This window comes from Prinia subflava, chromosome 1, assembly GCF_021018805.1.
Source record: "Prinia subflava isolate CZ2003 ecotype Zambia chromosome 1, Cam_Psub_1.2, whole genome shotgun sequence".
NCBI classification, from domain to species: domain Eukaryota; kingdom Metazoa; phylum Chordata; class Aves; order Passeriformes; family Cisticolidae; genus Prinia; species Prinia subflava.
This window is the reverse complement of record NC_086247.1, coordinates 72,297,778-72,315,137: the sequence shown is the minus strand read 5'-3', so window position 1 is coordinate 72,315,137 and position 17,360 is coordinate 72,297,778. Positions and strand designations below refer to the sequence as shown.

At 37.3% G+C, this 17,360-nt stretch overlaps 1 protein-coding gene across 6 annotated transcripts in view; it reads left to right on the top strand.

Moving 5' to 3' along the window:
- Positions 1–17,360, top strand: part of SEMA5A (semaphorin 5A) — a 320,792-nt gene that overhangs the window by 116,520 nt on the left and 186,912 nt on the right. For all 6 annotated transcript variants that reach the window (XM_063399787.1, XM_063399779.1, XM_063399792.1 and 3 more), the window contains 2 exons: positions 2,526–2,625; positions 14,978–15,023. In XM_063399787.1, coding sequence (XP_063255857.1) covers positions 2,526–2,625; positions 14,978–15,023 — 146 coding nt within the window. The remainder of the gene's footprint in view (positions 1–2,525; positions 2,626–14,977; positions 15,024–17,360) is intronic.

The window sequence follows — 17,360 nt, the reverse complement described above, 5'->3', positions numbered from 1 at the left end:
TGCCTCTTTTTTTGGCACTGTTTTTTTCGTTCATTTTCCCTTACAAAAGTGTCCTGAAGTTGTAGCTTTATCTCATAAATGCTTATTTCTGTGTGACACATGCTGCCACTGCCACACACAAGAGATACAGTTTCAGAATGTTTTCTGAAAAAGAAGAAGAGCTCTAGCGGCCATTTGCTCTTCCTGACCTTATTCCCTCAAGCAAGAGCACTGCTGAATGCAACAAAGACAAGATAAAATAATTTATGTTTTGGAGGGGAATCAGATTTCAGAGAGATTTCTTAGCAAGTCCTCATTCTTGTTCTCTAGCCTGGGCTTGCCTTGCCCTGCCTGGCCCCTGCCCCCTTGCTCCAAACCTGTAAGTGGTCTCAATCAGCTGCTTGCTGTACCTTGAAGCTTTATTGTGACTTGCTGGGACAGCAGGACAAATGGAAGAGAATCGACTCTTTAATCTCAGTCTTCCCTGTAGCCTTCTGTCACTGCAACTCTTCTGTGTACTGAACTGTCCTTGGCCCCCATGCTGGGGGGAGCCACTCCTCTCCTGTCCTTTCACAAGACCAAGGGTCTCTCTTGGCCTACCGATGTAGAGCTGAGGTAATTCCATTCTCAGCTGCTTCAGAGACTGACGTTTCCACAGTGGTGGAAACACAGAGGTGTTTTATGGAAACACACTCTTTTATGCTTGCCCGTGTAACCTTTTATATATATATACGTTTAAATAAAATTAGATAAGTAATTAAGTATAAGGCTCTACAGGCCTGTAATGCGTATGAGTGTTTTTCCTCCCTCAGAATCCTTCTGGATTCTCTGCACAGTGTCTGCAGTAATGGCTCAAGGCAGCTGTAATCACAGTTATCTAATATGTGGCCACATCCCCTTTCAGCCCCAGTGTTTGAATCCTGGTTTGAGCACCCGTCCAGTGCAGATGGAAATCAACAGTGAATTTAGCTACAAGTACTGCAGAACATGCACAAACTGGCATTGTGAGCCTGAAATTGCCCAGATGCGTACAGGCTGACATTAAAAATGCAGAAGTTACTTTTCCGACACCCAAGTGATTCTTCTTCACAGTTCCATCTGTTTTTCCAGAGTATATGATGATACAGCTTCTGCACACTGCATTTAATGGTTGTCTGCAATGGCTGAACACGTTTTGACACAGAATAACATTTTTCTCCTGGGCCCATTCCTTAGGAATGGATAGCCCACTTGTGCTAAAACTTTAAATTAGGAACAAATCATCCTGAAACAGACACCAGACATGGATTATTTCAACTGAGACATTTGCAAAAGCAAAAATATTCTCATGAGTGAAGAAGAGAGCTTAGAATGAATGTTGTTAACCTGAGCTGCAACTAATGATACCAGTATCAAAAATTGCACCCTCAGGGGGTTGGTTTTGACTCTGTGTTCTAAATCGTCGTGACCATGTGCTCACATTTAGTCTTTCAAGTGGTTGTTTCACTCATGTAATCTTCAAATAGACAATCCCACAGCCTGTTGTGCCACACACACACAGCCCTCTTCACCTTTCACTTAAGTTCTAGACCATTGCTTTGTGACTACATTAAAAAAAAAGTTTCAATCAATGCCCTGACAATTGTGGAATGCTACAGGATGATGTTTTCGTACTGCTGGACATTTTTTTAGAGAGACATTTCTTACCATTCCTATTGTTATAGCAATTTTATATATTCTATGTGTCTGTTTTAAAAAGGTAAAAATAAAAATAGAAAATTAAGCTCTGTTCCCACCATATTGTGTTTAGCCAAACTGTTGAGTGTCCAGTTAGTGATATGAATGAAAAAAAGAGCTGCTAGTAATGGAAGTATTTAAGGATTTGATTTGCAACTATTTTTGCGTGCTGAAGTTTGAAAGTAGGAACAAGTTTATATTCTGAATACAAGTAATGCTCCTTGCTGATTTTCAGCAACTCACATGCTTGTCTGCCCTGCTTAATGTAGCACTAAATTGGTCTGAGAAAGGAAGGTGGGAAAAAAAAAGTTCAATGAATGTCAAGCATATTTCCTTTTTCATCCCTCATTTCTCAACCTTTTTATTGTGAAAATGATGTAAGTCAAATTTGCTTGTTTTCCTTATTGCTTTTCACTTAATCAGATCCCTTTTAAAAGAAAATAAATAGCTAAATAGCTAACTAAAAAAACCCTTCTCTAGTCCTCAGCTGCTTTTGATGAACGGAAATTTAATCTAGCTTTGCTTGAGTATGTGCCAGTGAGTTGTTGTTCTACTGTGGTGTTTTCTGCTTTACCCAAGGAGGAAAAGCAATTCAAAACAAAATATGGATACTTGATTCAAGTGTGTATCAGATGGCTGCCCTATATATTTAACAGACCTGTATTATAAATTAAATGGCATGGTGGTGAAAGTCTCCTCTGTTTCCTTAGAGGACCATAAGGAGAAAACTTGCAGACCCACACAAGATATCTGCAGATTTAATGGTGGCTACCTGATGTACTACACCTACAACCTTTATAGTAAAAGTTGTATTTCTTGATTATTTTTAGAAATTGCCCCTTGGCTACACGTGTTCAAAGCAGAAGATGCTGTGGACTTCTCGCAGTTAACATTTGACCCAGGACAAAAAGAGCTTATTGCTGGAGCAAGGTGAGAAATCTATTTCATTTTTTGTGTTGCATCAGACTTTTGCAGGATCCTGTTGCATCAGGATTTTGTTCTTTGTTGATAAGCAATATTTAGCCAAATTCCAGTATCTCTTATGTGACTCCCCTGCCTTCTAGACCCACTGAATGGAATGTTATGTATGTTTATTTCTCTTATCCCTGACTGGAGTTGCAAGATGGACTGCCTGCCTGGTATCAAGGTTTATATTAGCTTACACTTTTCTAATTTTTAAGAGGACTGTCCTGGAGTACACAATTTTATGTGCACACAGTAGAACAAGCAGGCACTGTATGGCAATCTGACAAAATTTACCATTGCATGAAGCTTAATGTGATCTCAAATTTGGCTAAGCAATGTGGCTCTTTGCATTGGGATGTTTCTAATAATTATTCACTACAATGCCAGGAGCAATCTGTTTAAAGACTGCAGAATTAATGGTAAAGTTGGTGATAGTCACTGTTTGCACAGTAGGAGAGCACTCTGCAAGCTGTGATCAACTGTGACACTGTCTTAGATGTCAACATTGAAGCAGTGACAGTCTTTGAGCACTATTTTTTTTCCCTCTTAGCATATGAGGCATAGTAAAACATCTTGGTTTGCCAAAAAAAATTACCCATCTAAACGTATTATTCACACCTGCCTTCTGAATATATTTTACTTTTGAATTAACAAAGTTCTGGTGGTTCCACTTATCTGTTAGGTTTGGCATTGGAATATATTTCTGTTTCCCAGTTAGCTTCTTAGCTGAAAATGAGGTTTAAAATGCAGTCATAAAATGCACTGCAAGAAAACTTTTTCCATGGGCCAGTGGAAGTTGCTTATCTACAGGGGAGAACTTTCTGATGGTGGAAATAGGTATGTGTGTGTGTATACATATTTATATACCTTTGGCCCACATGAAGTGGGGTATTCGGTGCCTTGATGTGAATTTTTCAATTCTGTAAGCTACCCAATGAAACAAGGTGTAATGTTATCAACTCCTGCTACTCTGTAAGGACTGTCACCATAAGTTGTCTGAGCTTCTCCCCAGGCCCCAGACCCATGGAAATGTGCTTTGGATCAGTGCACTTTGTACAGATATCCCAATAATTGTTAAAGAAAAAAGAAAAAAAAAAAAAAGAAAAAAAGAATACTTTTCCCTCCTTCCTCTCTTATTTTATTCTCCATACTGTTAATCCATACTCCATACTGTTAATCTGGAGTCCAAATCTGAGCAAAAAAAGTTCATTTAAACCAGTGCTTTTAATGAAGCATTTTGAATCACTATGGGATAAGCTTTGGATGATTTTGTTGAATAGGCTGTGGCTACAAAATAAAATCAGCTGTAAATTCTGCTCTTTGAAAAAGATCCCTTACATCAAAAGATTTCTTTTTCCTATAATGATGGAAAATGATATCTCTGGTTCTGACTAAAATTTAAAAAAAATAAAAATATTCACGGTTATTAAAATTACAACAGCAAGTTTGTTTTACATAGTTCAGTATAGTTGGCTGTTATTTGTTCACAGAAATTATTGATTTTCTCTTTCTTTAATCTGCATTTCCATTCTAAATTTTAACCTTTCTGGTGTTGTTGTGTTTGGGCATGGAGATCTTCCTTTAGAATAACTAAACTGCTAGCAGTTCCTCTGATTGTATGTATTATTGATACCAGTACATCCTTTTCGCTACACACCTTTCTGTTCTTCAGGCGTTGTGCCCCACGAGCCATTGTACATCATGGGGTCCTAGATTCAGAGACTAGCAACCAATTATCAGGGTGCTGTAGTGTTGATCATACTGATAATCTTACTGATCACACACCAACTGCATGTAGTCCCCACTGCAGGTAGACCCAATCCATTCACTGTGACTATCACGTCAAGTTTCCTCCTTATTTGCAGGAATGGTTTTTGCAGCGTTTTGTAGTCTCAGTGAGCCATGTTGATGCTTTTTTTCCCCCTTAATGTGCTGGTTTTAGTTACCTCTCATTGAGAGCCATCTGAACAGAGCATTAATATTACCATACATGTGCTATGGCCTGTGGACACAATTTTAGTACAAGTTTCTTGAACATCTGCCTCACTGGATTCACATATTCGATGAGCTGTTTGAAGAATTAAGTTTCTGTCCTAAGCAACAACTGTGCTCTTGTAAAGACAGAGAACAGAATGTACTGTTAATTTGTTCTTCCTGATGAAGTATCTTTTGATATGTGGTTATTTCTTTTAGAATATTTCAACTTTTTTTATTATTGTCTTCTTGTACTAACACTTCAGTACTAAAAAACTAATAACTCTGTGATTTCAGTAAGATCTGAACCGTGAAAAGTTCCTGTTCAGTTGTGAAAATGATAATTTGTAGCCTTCTAGCATGGACTTCTCTTTGCTACCCAGTCACTGGTAGAGACAGAAAATGGGCAATGGGGCACATGACAGAGGCACAAATATCTTATATTACTTTGTACACTGCCAAGAGAAGTACTCACAGTATTATTTTCTTGTCCAGCATCCAAGAACAGGTGTATTGGGTTTGCATGGCAAGCCTCTGGTATGGACGGGGGTTGCAGGGGTGGCTCTGTGAGAAGCTCTGCTGGGAGCCTCCCCCATGTCTGGCAGAGCCAATGCCAGCTGGCTCCAAAAGGAATGTGCTGCAGGTCAAGGCTGAGCCCATCAGCAATGGTGATGCCTCTCTGATAACATTTTTAAGAAGGTATAAAAATTATTGAGCACAAATAATTATGTCCACAGAGGAAAGGAGTGAAAAAAATGTGAGAGAAACAGCCTTGCAGTCACCAAAGTCAATGGAGAAGATAGGGGAGGAGATACTCCAGATGTTGGAGCTCAAATTCCGCTGCAGCCCAAGGTGCAGACCATGGAAGTAGCTGTGTCCCTGCAGCCTGTGGGATTCATGGGTATGCAGAGATCCACCTGCAGCCCATGGAGGAGACCCATGCTGGAGCAGAGGGATGCCCAAGGGTGGCTGTGACCCTGTGGGAAGCTCACCCTGGCAAGATCTATGGCTCCATGGAGAGAGCCATACTGGAGCAGGTTTGCTGGCAGGACTTGTGGCCCTGTGGGGGAAGCTGCTGCCTCTTCCTGAGGGACTGCACCCTGTTGAAGGGATCCCTTCCTAAACAGTCCGTGGAGAGCTGCAAACAGTGGGAAGGATCCATGTTGGAGAAATCCCTGAAGGACTGTCTTCCATGGGAGGAGATCCCATGCTGGAGCAGGGAAAGGACTTCTCTTCCTGAGATGGAATTATGCCAGAGACAGTGTGTGATGAACTGACCATAGCCCCCACTTCCCTGTCCCCCTGTGCCACTGGCAGGGAGAAGGTAAACAGTCAGGAATAAAGTTAAGCCTGGGAATGAGGGAGGAATGGGGGGAAGATGTTTTTGAGATTTCTTTTACTTCTCTTATTCTACTCTGATCTTGATTGGTAATAAATTTAGTTAATTTCTTTAAGTTGTTTCTATTTTGCCCATGAAGGTAATCAATGAGTGATCTCTCCCTGTCCTTATCTCTGCTCATGTACCTTTTGTTATATTTTCTTTTCCTGCCCAGCTGTCAAGGGGAGTGATAGAGCAGATTTGATGAGGACCTGGTCTTCAGGCAGGGCCAGCTCACCCCATCCTTGCACCTTCAGGATTCTGATTTAGTAATAGGTTGTAGGTGTTATAAATTAGAAGAATGGTTTTTCACAGCCAGAAGCTATGTTCTGGCTCATCTTCATAATTGACTTTTTCCACCTTAATGGATTTAATGAAGTCTTCCCAAATTCCTCTGTTTTAGAAATCAAACAAAATACTACTGTGAAAATTTGACACTATTGAAAAATTTTAAATCCCCTTTCCATTATTGATATTCATGGCAGGTGACTCTTTTTTGTTTGTGACGTTCTATAGCCTCTAAAGATATTTATGATTTGTCTTATTGAGAATGGTAGCAAGGATTCCAGCTGGGATGCAAACTACATTCCTGTTGTGATTTGCCAATGTCATGCAGCTATGTGGAAAGACAGATATGATCCTATGATACCCCAAAAGGTGTCTCCCAGAATAATAGAGAAATTTTGATCTCTTTGCACAAGGTTCTTTGGAGACTTTCAATTGTGCTAGTGTGTACTATTCTGTTTATATATGCTTGAACGAGTTTTAATGAGATTAGTTAGAAATGTAAGGAAGGCCTGCTAAAAGACAGATGAGAAGAGAATTTGCATTGTGGTGCAGGATAACAGGGGCTGAGTGTGTGCACAGCATCTGCCCATAAATCCATCAGCAGGTACATCGAGAAAAGGACATAGCAGTATAAATGGAACAGCAGTTGACAGAAAACCAGATATTCAAGTTGGCCACAAGTAATTTAGTCAAGAAACAACGAGTTTTGTCACATTTTGCTGATGCAAACAAAATAAGAACAGAAATAATTTTGATATAGAGGTCTCTAAAAGTATGCAAGGGACTTTATTCTATAGTAGTCACCATAGCAGGTAATAACTGGGAATTTATCCTATATTGCTAAGGTTAGTCTTGCTTGCCCAGTTTGGGAAATAAAGGCGGTCTTCTGATGTCTGTGGGCATTCTGTTGCTGTGCAAAAATAGGTGGTTTACAATTGTATCTGTCCCCTATCCCTGCCCTCAGTTTCTGCAGGTTGTCTTCCACTCCTTGTAAGAAGTTTATAACTGGTTGATAATTTTTGTTTTGTTCTGCAAAACATCCAGTTCTCCTATAGGTATTGAGCGGATTAAGCTGGAGTCTTGTAGCCTTGTTTCGGTTTCCTTACAGCACCAGAAGCAATCTGTGAATGGTACCACTAGTGTGTGCCTTCACATTAATCATGAAATCCATGCTCCCATGAAACTGTATCTTTAAAATTTGCCCTGGGCATTGTTCTTAATATTGTATGTGACTTGGCAGATAAAAATAAATGAGTTCTATTGCAATCTGAAACCTTCTTGGGAATTCATTTGTTTTCTTAGGAAAAAGCCAACCCATATGGCAGGGCAGAATTTACTTTTACAATTAAGTGGCACCAGCAGAGGAATTACTCTCAGGGCATTAGCTCCTCAGTAAGCTCAAGGAAATGAGAGACTGCTTGTTTATCTTATTCTGATAAATTCTAATAAAATATTCAGACAAAATATTTCTCTGTGTGTTACTTGGTGGACTGATTTAGCATGTAATAAAATATTATAGTGATTTCAGTATTTTGAAATACAAGTAGGCATAAAGATTCATGGATTTCTCCAAGAACAACCTTGTCTTCTTTGCCGTGTGAAAGTGCTTTGCCATATGTTTCTTTGGAAAGGTCAGTTGAAGGGGAGAAGACCAGATTAGGGGAAGGATACAACAGCCTGTGAATTGCCCAGGCAAATTGTGCATTGACTTTTTTTCCTCCTCGTCTCCTGACAATGTATGTAACACATAGCAGCTCTAGTTTTGATAAAACAAAAATTGCTAGAAGTGTTTCATCCATTTTGGCTAAACAAGAGTTGACAAAAAGTATGTCTAAAACCCAGTAGTTTAGGGCAAAATTTTTTTATTATTTTTTGGGACCTTAAATTTTTTTTTCTTAGTGGTTTTATTCAAACCATGAAAGAAGAATTATGTCTGTTTTTAAAGGGAAAATGAAGTTATCTTCTTTTCCCATTCCTCCTGTTGAAATTTTGAACTGGTAGCAGCCTGGACTGAGTTTGTTCTTAAAATGTGGAATTTTTTTTTTTTAATTCAAGTTATCTAGCTTAGCTGTACTTTTAAATGATATAGTTAATATCAGAAATAGGTCTCAAAGTGATTCAACTTTCTCTTAATTGGCTGATACATATTTAAACATACTTTTTTTTTTTTTTTTTTACATAGAGTGTCCTAGTAGTGGTGGCTTTCTCCTAAATGTTATCCTGCAAGTTAATTAAACTTGCTTTTTAGGATTATAACTTGCTTGGAGGTGGCTTATTGCCTCAGTCACTCCTTATCTCACTGATGAAGGACTGCAACAGTATGGCTTCTCACTTAATTAGATGTGTGTTTGGGAACATTAATTTGAACCATTACCACTGCTTGCCATAATAACAGAAAGGCAAATTAAAGGATTCATTAACAGTGACTTAATAAAGGAATAATAAAGGAATAAATAACTATACAGGTTTGCTTCTTGCTGTTCTTCTCCCAGCAGGAGAATCTGAGAGCTTCTTTTTAATAAGGTGCTCTGAGGGCTACATATACAGGGAGAATGGACAGGCAGAGGGAATTGGTGCTGTATTCTTTGAACATCCATCTGGGAATCACTGCTCATTTAACACTTGGCTCAGGGTAATCGATGTCTGTCCTTCCACTGATTGAACTGGGCTAATCTAATCTAATGTATGGTTTAATGCTAAATCTGTGAGAAATTATCGTTTTACTGCTGCAGAAAGGAGGGTTATTTTTTCCCCCTACTGCTTGTCTTTCCTGCTTTGCTGACAGCTTCCTGAATATTTTTTAAAGCTTCATACCTCTCCTGCTTGTGCGAGGTTCCACTCTGCAGTTTCCTTCTTCTTTATTTGGGGTAAATGGAATTTCTGTCATAGTCATTGCAGTTTATTTTCTTAATAAAAACATTAAAAAAATATCCAAACTTGGATACATTAGACTCTTTACCTTCTCCCCCTTCACCCTTTCTTGCACCCCACCTCCAACAACTCAAGCAAACCGTACGTGCCCAAGTGAATTACTGTATAGGAGACCACAAAAAATTTGCACTGTCTAAAATTTCTGGTTTTAAGCCCATTTCCATTGTTGGGGTTCTTTTTGGAGGAGATGTAACAGGAGTGTTTAAATTTAATTTCAAATTAATCTTGAAAAGAAACAGAAGATTAATATATTGAACAATGAAATGGTAACAAGACCTCATAGAATTTACATGGCTCTTAATGTGAGTGAATACTGTACAGCTTATGTAACGTCTGTCAAAATATAAAAACTAGGGGCATGTACTTTGACGTAGGTGTTGCAGCAATAAAAAAGTTTTAAGGATTTGGTTAGCCACAGTTATGAACTACAGGATTAATATTTTGGTTGAGCTGATATTGCAGAATAAAGTTGTATCCAGCAACAGCTTACTAAATAAATAGCTTAATAACCTCACAAACTCATCTGGACTAAAACATAATATTCAGAAACATCCTTGACCTGCGTGCACTGAAAGCAGACAGGTGTCAAATATTGTGAGGCCGTTGCTGGCTGGGGAGAACTTGAGTGCCGTGTGGGAGAAATAAAGGCCAACTGAGGAAGATATTGATGGAAGTTTGAGATGACATGGCATGAATTTAGGAGGAGGAGGGTGACTTCCAGAACTGCAGGAGCCTCTGGTACTTTTCTGCTTTTTCTGGAGAAGCCCATGACAAGAAATATGTGGAAGTGACATCTGGCTGTTGTTGAACTTCTGTGCAGGAGTGCCGTGTTCTGGGATCTCCAGCATTGTTGAGGCTGTATGAGGAGCCACAGGGAAGCAAAGTAAGATTTACTAATCCAGAAGAGAAAGCATCAGAGAAGGAAATCAGATTTCACAGGACCCTTGAATGAATTAATTCAATTTTTATTGGGATTCTGTAATAATTGACTCACATAGTGTTTTTTTTATTCTCTTTGACAAGCTCATTGTCTCACTGTCCAGCTGATGATTATGTGAGTCTTCCCTTTGTCACTTTAAATGTTAATAAAATGTGGTTAGTCTTCACTCCTCGATAAAACCTGTAATTTTAGAAATTATCTAAGAGAAATAAGGACAACAAAAATTACTTCTCCATAATTTTTAGGATGGATCAACATGGCCTACTAGGCAGAAAATATTTGTCTCTGTGTGTATGCTGTTTTCACATCTTTAGCATTTATCAGTAAGCCTCTCATTTCATTATTCTCATTTTCTGTGGCTTCCATTTCATGCAAAATGGAGATAATATATATCTTTTGGCCATTCTGGTTTTTTTAATTGTAATTTGACCATTTTCATAAGTGATTCAACTAGAACACTTAGATTAGGTTCCTTTTACTTCCAATGTATCATCCTTGGCTTTTTGAAATATTTTTCCTGTAGATTCTTGATTTAACCAAACAAATTTTGTACATAGTAGTTTTATTTATATAGATTATCTCCTTTTGCACTTAACTTTTTCTTTTAATTTTCTTTCCACTTGATAACTTTACTATACTGCAGAACTAGAATTGTCTTTCATCCAGAACTTTACCATCTTAATTGTGGAGCTGTGAAATTTTGCTTGATAGTTGACTCCTACTGAGTTTATATTTTACACTTTCAGTTGTACTATTTTTTCTTGCAGTGAATTGAATAAAATTTTCTTCTTTCATGTGAATTAGTTTCTTGAAAGATATGAACAGGAAGGAATCTTTTCTTAGTTTATTTCCAGGAGATTTGGCAGTGTGTCTGGTCATACCTTGAGTGTCTGAGTTTGCTGCAACCCCTATTTATTGATTCAGGCTTTCAAATGCATGTGAGGCTTAGGATGGGTTATGGAGATTTTCTGTGATATTATGATATATATTTTGCCATCTTTTTAAAAAGGGCTTAATCCTGAATCCATGTTTTCCTGGACTGTTGTGGGCCATCTTAATGTTCTAATTCATGTCTGTGTCTAATGGAAGAGTTTTTATTGTTGTTCCATTCAGCTTTTATAGCTTGCAGCTTCACAAAGAAAAGGGTAAAATGCTGGATTTAACATCCGTTGCTAACATGATATACTTTTGAATCTTTATGCATTTTCAATTGTTTTTTGACTTGGACTTGTTCAGGAGCATACAGAAGATTAGTTTTATACTTTTAGCTGTCATCATTCTGAGCGCACTCACTGCAATAGATTGAAATACATTGTTGTGAAGGAGGTGACTGGAGCATGCTTTTTGTGTGCTTTCTTTCAGTTCCCACTGATACCAGTGGAAGTGTTTACCCTTGGGTTTGAGCAGGCTCTTGACTCACAGGTTTTAATTACAACAGCTGAGCTAGAAGAGTTGTTCAGTGCTGTGAATGTAAAGCAAAATGCTTGCTGCCTGCTGGATCTCTGGAGGAGTAAAGGATGCTGCTTTATCTCGGTGTTGTGTTTTGTTCTCATTAAGGGTCCTTCTGTTTGCAGATTTATGTAACATATTTGCTTTCCTCATTCATTAAGCACCAAATGGAAACAAATTTGCCAATTACCGCCAGTGTCAAATCAGTTTAGTTCCAGTGTGCAAAGTTGTATTCGTCTTGTTTATTGCCACCATATTTGGAAAAGAGGCAGGGCCGTGAGCTAAGAGGTCGTATCTGTGCTTCAGAAATGTAATTTCACTTTTCTTTCTCATTCTTTGTTGCCTTCAAAGCGTAAATGCACTGGAACAAAGCTGAACAGAAGTTGAAAAATGGCAGTCCAGGGCATAATCTCAATAACACTTTGAAAAAGTGTTGTCACCTGTCTCGTGAGGAGCTTAATGGCTCTGCACATGTCATGAAAATTGGCAATGATTTTTTCTTTGGACTGCCAGCTTTAATAATACATATCCTATGTTTTTTTCTTTAATTTTCTCTTAGATTTTTTCTCATACCTGTGCTTTTTGAACAAGTTCTCACATGCTAATGATGCATGCTTTAGAACGTTAAACTGTTGGATTTGTAAAGCTAAATGTAGTCCTGCAAGTTTTACTGAAATGAGCACATTGAGGTAGGAATAGCTCTGATTGCTCTCTGAGTGCTAGTTTGACACTTAGCCCAGGATTATTTGTGTAGTCATAGTCAATCTGTGCTGTCCATTTGCCCAGTTTATGTTGCTAAGGTGTTTTTGCTGTCTCTTGCACATTGCTTTTCTTGTTCAGTTTTCTTTCTGCTGCCTTTATAAAGCTAAAAATAATTTAATTGGTTATTGAGAGCCACAGGAAACTGAAAAATGCACACTAATTAGCTCTGCCTTTTGATCATTCACATGAATATAGACATTTCAGTCTCCCTAACACTTATAGGGTCAATTTTTCTAGTTTCACATCGAATATATTAATGTGTAGAAGTGTTGTGCTCTACTGAATAGCATAAAAATCTCATTTTCTAGGAAGAAAAAGACAAGAAAAGTGTTGAGTATCTGTTTTTCTTCAGGTTGGCACTGTGTTTGTCCATTTATTAGTTTAGAATCTTTACAGTTTGGGACAATAGCTTACTTTTTAATAGGATGAAATGATGTCGGAATGGAAGATGATAAAAAACATTATTAATTTGATAATTTGTCCTCAAAGGGCCTCATCAAGCATAATTTTTCAGCAGATATCTTAAGTCCACATAGCACTTGAAATCTGTATTAAGTAGTGACCTGAAAAATAAATGTGTGAGACAACTGTCTGCTCACGTATTCTGCAACAGAGACTGCATTTATTTGTAGAGTGGATGGGGCATTTATGTACCATTCCTGTGAGTCTGATACCATTGAGTTAAGAAAGCAGCTTATACCTGCTGAGCATGCAGTTCAGTTTCTCTGGAAGAAAAAAGGAAGTTGTTTTGCGACAGCAGTGAAGTTGATTTCTTTGATATCAGAGTGAAAGAAGTACAGTGATGGGTGATGCAAGTTTAAATGCTCTGAGATGAGGAGGAGACCACGTATTTATGCTCCCTGCTGAATACTTCTGGGCAAGACATTCTGCAGAAGCGAAGGTAATTTTTGTCCTTGCAGAGGGAGTGTAGAAGTGTTAGAAAGACTACAATGCGTTGCTTCCGGGTGTTCTGGTGAAAGTCTTTCAAGTCCTCTGTCATGTAACTTAGTGAAGCTTTGCACACACATTGTTCTGCAAAGTACTGTTTTCATTTATACACTTCGGGTCCCTTCATGAACCACACCCAAGTATTTTAGCTATTTCTTCATGGTGATTTACCTGTCTAATAATAAATATTCTTCCTTTATTTTACTTTTACATGAATTTTTGCTCTTAATAACCTTTCTCCTGCATTTTGAGTAACTTCCTTTAGCAAAAGTCTTAGAAAAGACTTGTGACATGGTTCCTGTACAGCCACAATTTAAGTAGACCATATATGTACCAGAGTCAATAAATAAAGATAGGCACGATGGTCATGGTGCTTGTGTTTGAGTTAAACACAATTTGGTTTCGTTATTCTCCCCTTTCCTTCTGTCTCATTAAAAAAAAAATAATAGAGATGTCAAGTACAGGTTCTGACTATTGGTGCCCATTAACAATACCTCATACCTCTTTGGAAATAGTTAGAATTATTACTCAAAGTATTTGGTCTAATTTTAATTTTGATTACACAGCTGTAAGTTACATGGATGTAATATTGCAGATAATTTGTGAATATTGCAAACATTTAAAGTTCAAGTTTAAATTTACTCATCTCTTTATCATCTGCATTTTTTTGTTACTTTAAGGGAATTTTTAAAAACTGTATAAATTGGTGTTACGTATTTGTTTTGAATAAATTAAGATTGAAGTAATTTATGTTATTATTTAGGAATCCTTTTAATTTTCATCTCTAAAATGTAATCACTCTGTAATAACGTTGGAGAATCATACTTGTTTTAAATAAGGTAAAAAACAGGCTGAAGAGGACTGAGGGGTATTATTTCTGTGAAGATGCAGTAAGAAAAAATGAATAATGAAAAGAAGAAAAAGAGGTGTGATAAGAACTAAGAAAAAAGAAAACAATGGTGGAGGAGGAATTTGTCTTGCTTGTGATTTGCCTGGACTCCTCCCAAGGTGCAGTGATGCTGCTGTAGAGAAAAGGCGGAGTGAGAAATATTTTTGCAATAAATGCACAGGCATTTGAAAACTGTTCTTGGTGGGTTTGCATGTAGCTCCTGCTGTCTGTGGAAAAGAGATTCTTAGGCTTCGAAGAAATTAGACCGCGTAGGGCAAGACTTTGCTCTAAATGGTGACAACTCTGGGGCTTGTACAGATTGCCATCATACCAGGATCTTGTGCTTCAAACTTTACATATTTGTGGCTGAGCTAATTGCATGAGGTTCCCATCTTTGTGGGGGGCAATGGAGAGCTTTAATCTGCCTGTCCATGCATTCTGATGGAGGCATCCAACACTGCTGACATGAATCTGCCAAAGCACTGAGTATTCCTTCCCACTGATTCTAAGGGAAGACTCAGGCAATGAATCAGATGTACATATATCTACTTTATTCATGTTCAGCCAGTCCTTCCGGCTGAAAATCTGTTCTAGAAATTAGCTTAGTCCCTATCCCAAAGGGCTGTATATTAGGACAACCTCTGAAAGAATTTATACAGTCATTAATCACGTTTTTATTTAAACAGTGGTAACATTTGGTTTTCATACTGAAACATTAGTAACAATTCATTTTTATCTGCTATTTTTTTAACCCCAGAAACTACCTCTTCAGATTGAAGCTTGAAGATCTCTCTCTAATACAGGTATGTTTTATTTCTGTTTCCTTAGTTCCTCTGCAAGATGTAGGTAACCAGATGTTTTAAAGCAGATAATCAAGATATTCATAAGCTTCATAGCTACATATAAACATGCATCTGTTTTTGACCTTTTTCTGGCCCCTTATTATATAAGTCATATTATCCCTTTTAATTCCAGATTAGCCTTTGTCCCAGGCCATACAGATCTGATGCTGCCTTAGTCTGCTGTGATTTAGTTAGATTTTCATAGTCTTCATTAATACAATTTAAAATTAACTACCTTTAGATTCAGTACTGTGTCTATTAATTCATGAAGTAATACTATACAGCTGAATACAGAAAAGTAAAATGCTTTCAGGTAAGATTGTCCTTGTGATTTGTAAAACAACTTGTGTATGCTTTAATTAGGCTTTCAGATTTTATTTGACTTCCTAGACTACTAGAAACAAGATCTCATGTTAGCTTATATGTAAGCAAAATTGCAATATTAATAAATATCCAATTTTGTTGCTGGTGTTTAAAGCTGTGACATACCAAGCACTTTTAATACACAGAATTTGGGCTGTCTACTTTCATCTTCTGTGCCATATTCAATATCCTGACAAATAATTTAAGTCCTAAACTTTCTAGTTGAGAGGCTGCACTCAGAGGTCTCTGACAGTGCCATTGTAGTTTATGCTGCTAATTCATAGATTGAAGTTCATGACTTTCCTTCGTTAGGACCTGTATCCGTAGGCTGAATTCAATAATGAGGGAGAAATTTGTAGATTACAGAGATTTATAATTGTGCTTTTTGATTCAACCAGACCCCTGTTAACTCCAATCAGAAAAAATACAAACTGAGCACAGAAATCATATTGTTGATGTTATAGTAGGCTATTGGATTTCAGTCTTATGCCTTTAAAGGGTCTTCTTAAGCTGACTTTAGGTAAAGTTTCTTATTTTGTCTTCAATATTTTAACACCACTAGTTTTCCTTTATATCATAGAACATTCTTCAACAAATCTTTAGAGAATTTGTGTTTCTAAATAAAAGGGTTCTTTTTTATTTACTTTCACCAGCATATCTTTACTATCCCCACACTTATTATTCATTTTTTCCCCTTATTTTTAAGTCTATCATTATGATGCCTTCATATTTTTCCTTCCCAGATCTTCTCTTCTTTCCCTCTACTTCACGTATAGTTCTGTTAGAGTGCCTCAGGACAGCCATTATCCAAAAGGCATGTTTCCTTCAATTGGCCACTTTTGGCAGCTCCAAATCAGCTGTGAGGTGACTGAAGCCTTTGTTTTAATTTGTAGGATGAGTTGTTTAGGATTTCCAAACTAACTGAACAACACATTCAGGTCTTGTCTTGTAATCTGGTATTATGGCTGAAAGAGACAGGAACAAAAGTGGGAAGCAAAGCAAAAGCTGTATGAAATTCTTTCAGAACAGATTGATGGAATTTCTGGAGAGAAATAAAGCTTGCTGTGGTTTAACTTGTTGATACTCTATGTGCTAATTAGTGTTCGTTTAGCAAGGGACTGAGTACTTTGATGTTTCACATATGGACAGAAGAAATTTTGTTTGAACATTTTTTTTTCTTCACACAATTTTTGTCATAGTAATAATGTAAAAAAATCTCATTTAATTCTTCTACTAAGGTTGCGCTTTTTTTGTTTTTTGGTTTTTTTTTTTTTTTTTTTTTTTTTTTTTTGCATGAGCCAGCTTTTGTAAAAACATGCAGATGTTTCACAAGCTATTAACCATATTTTCACATCTGGAAGAAAAGACAGACAGTGAAGTGCTAGCTATTGAGGCTTTCCTCATAGCTCAATAACAAGACAGGAAAGGCTAGAAACAAGACAATCTGTATACCTGTTGTTTAATTATCTTAGAAAATTGCTCAAGCTCTAGTTTTACCATAGTGTATGGGAATCAGTAGAAAAAGTAACAACTTTTTCTCTTGCACAGCAAATACTTCCAACATGGAAGCAAATTGGAACAATTTGCATCCTACTTTTCTAGAGCTTTCAATTAGACTTTTATAACTTTATTTCCTTTGCATTGGCACTTTGATTTTTTTAAATAACTGATTCATCAGTTGAATCTTTCTTATTGTACTTTTCTCTGTGGAAAACAAAGGGAATGCCTCAAACTAAATTTTGACCATTGACGCACTTCAGTTATTTTTGTCTAAGTTCATTTCCTCATCTTTCATGCCTCACTGTCTGTTGGGATATATTAGTTTGTGCATACACTGCCATTGGGGTGACAATAGGCTTCATGTTACATGTAATAAACTGCAACAGTTATAATCTCATATTTATGGCAAAAGCATATTTGAAAACATTTTGTTTC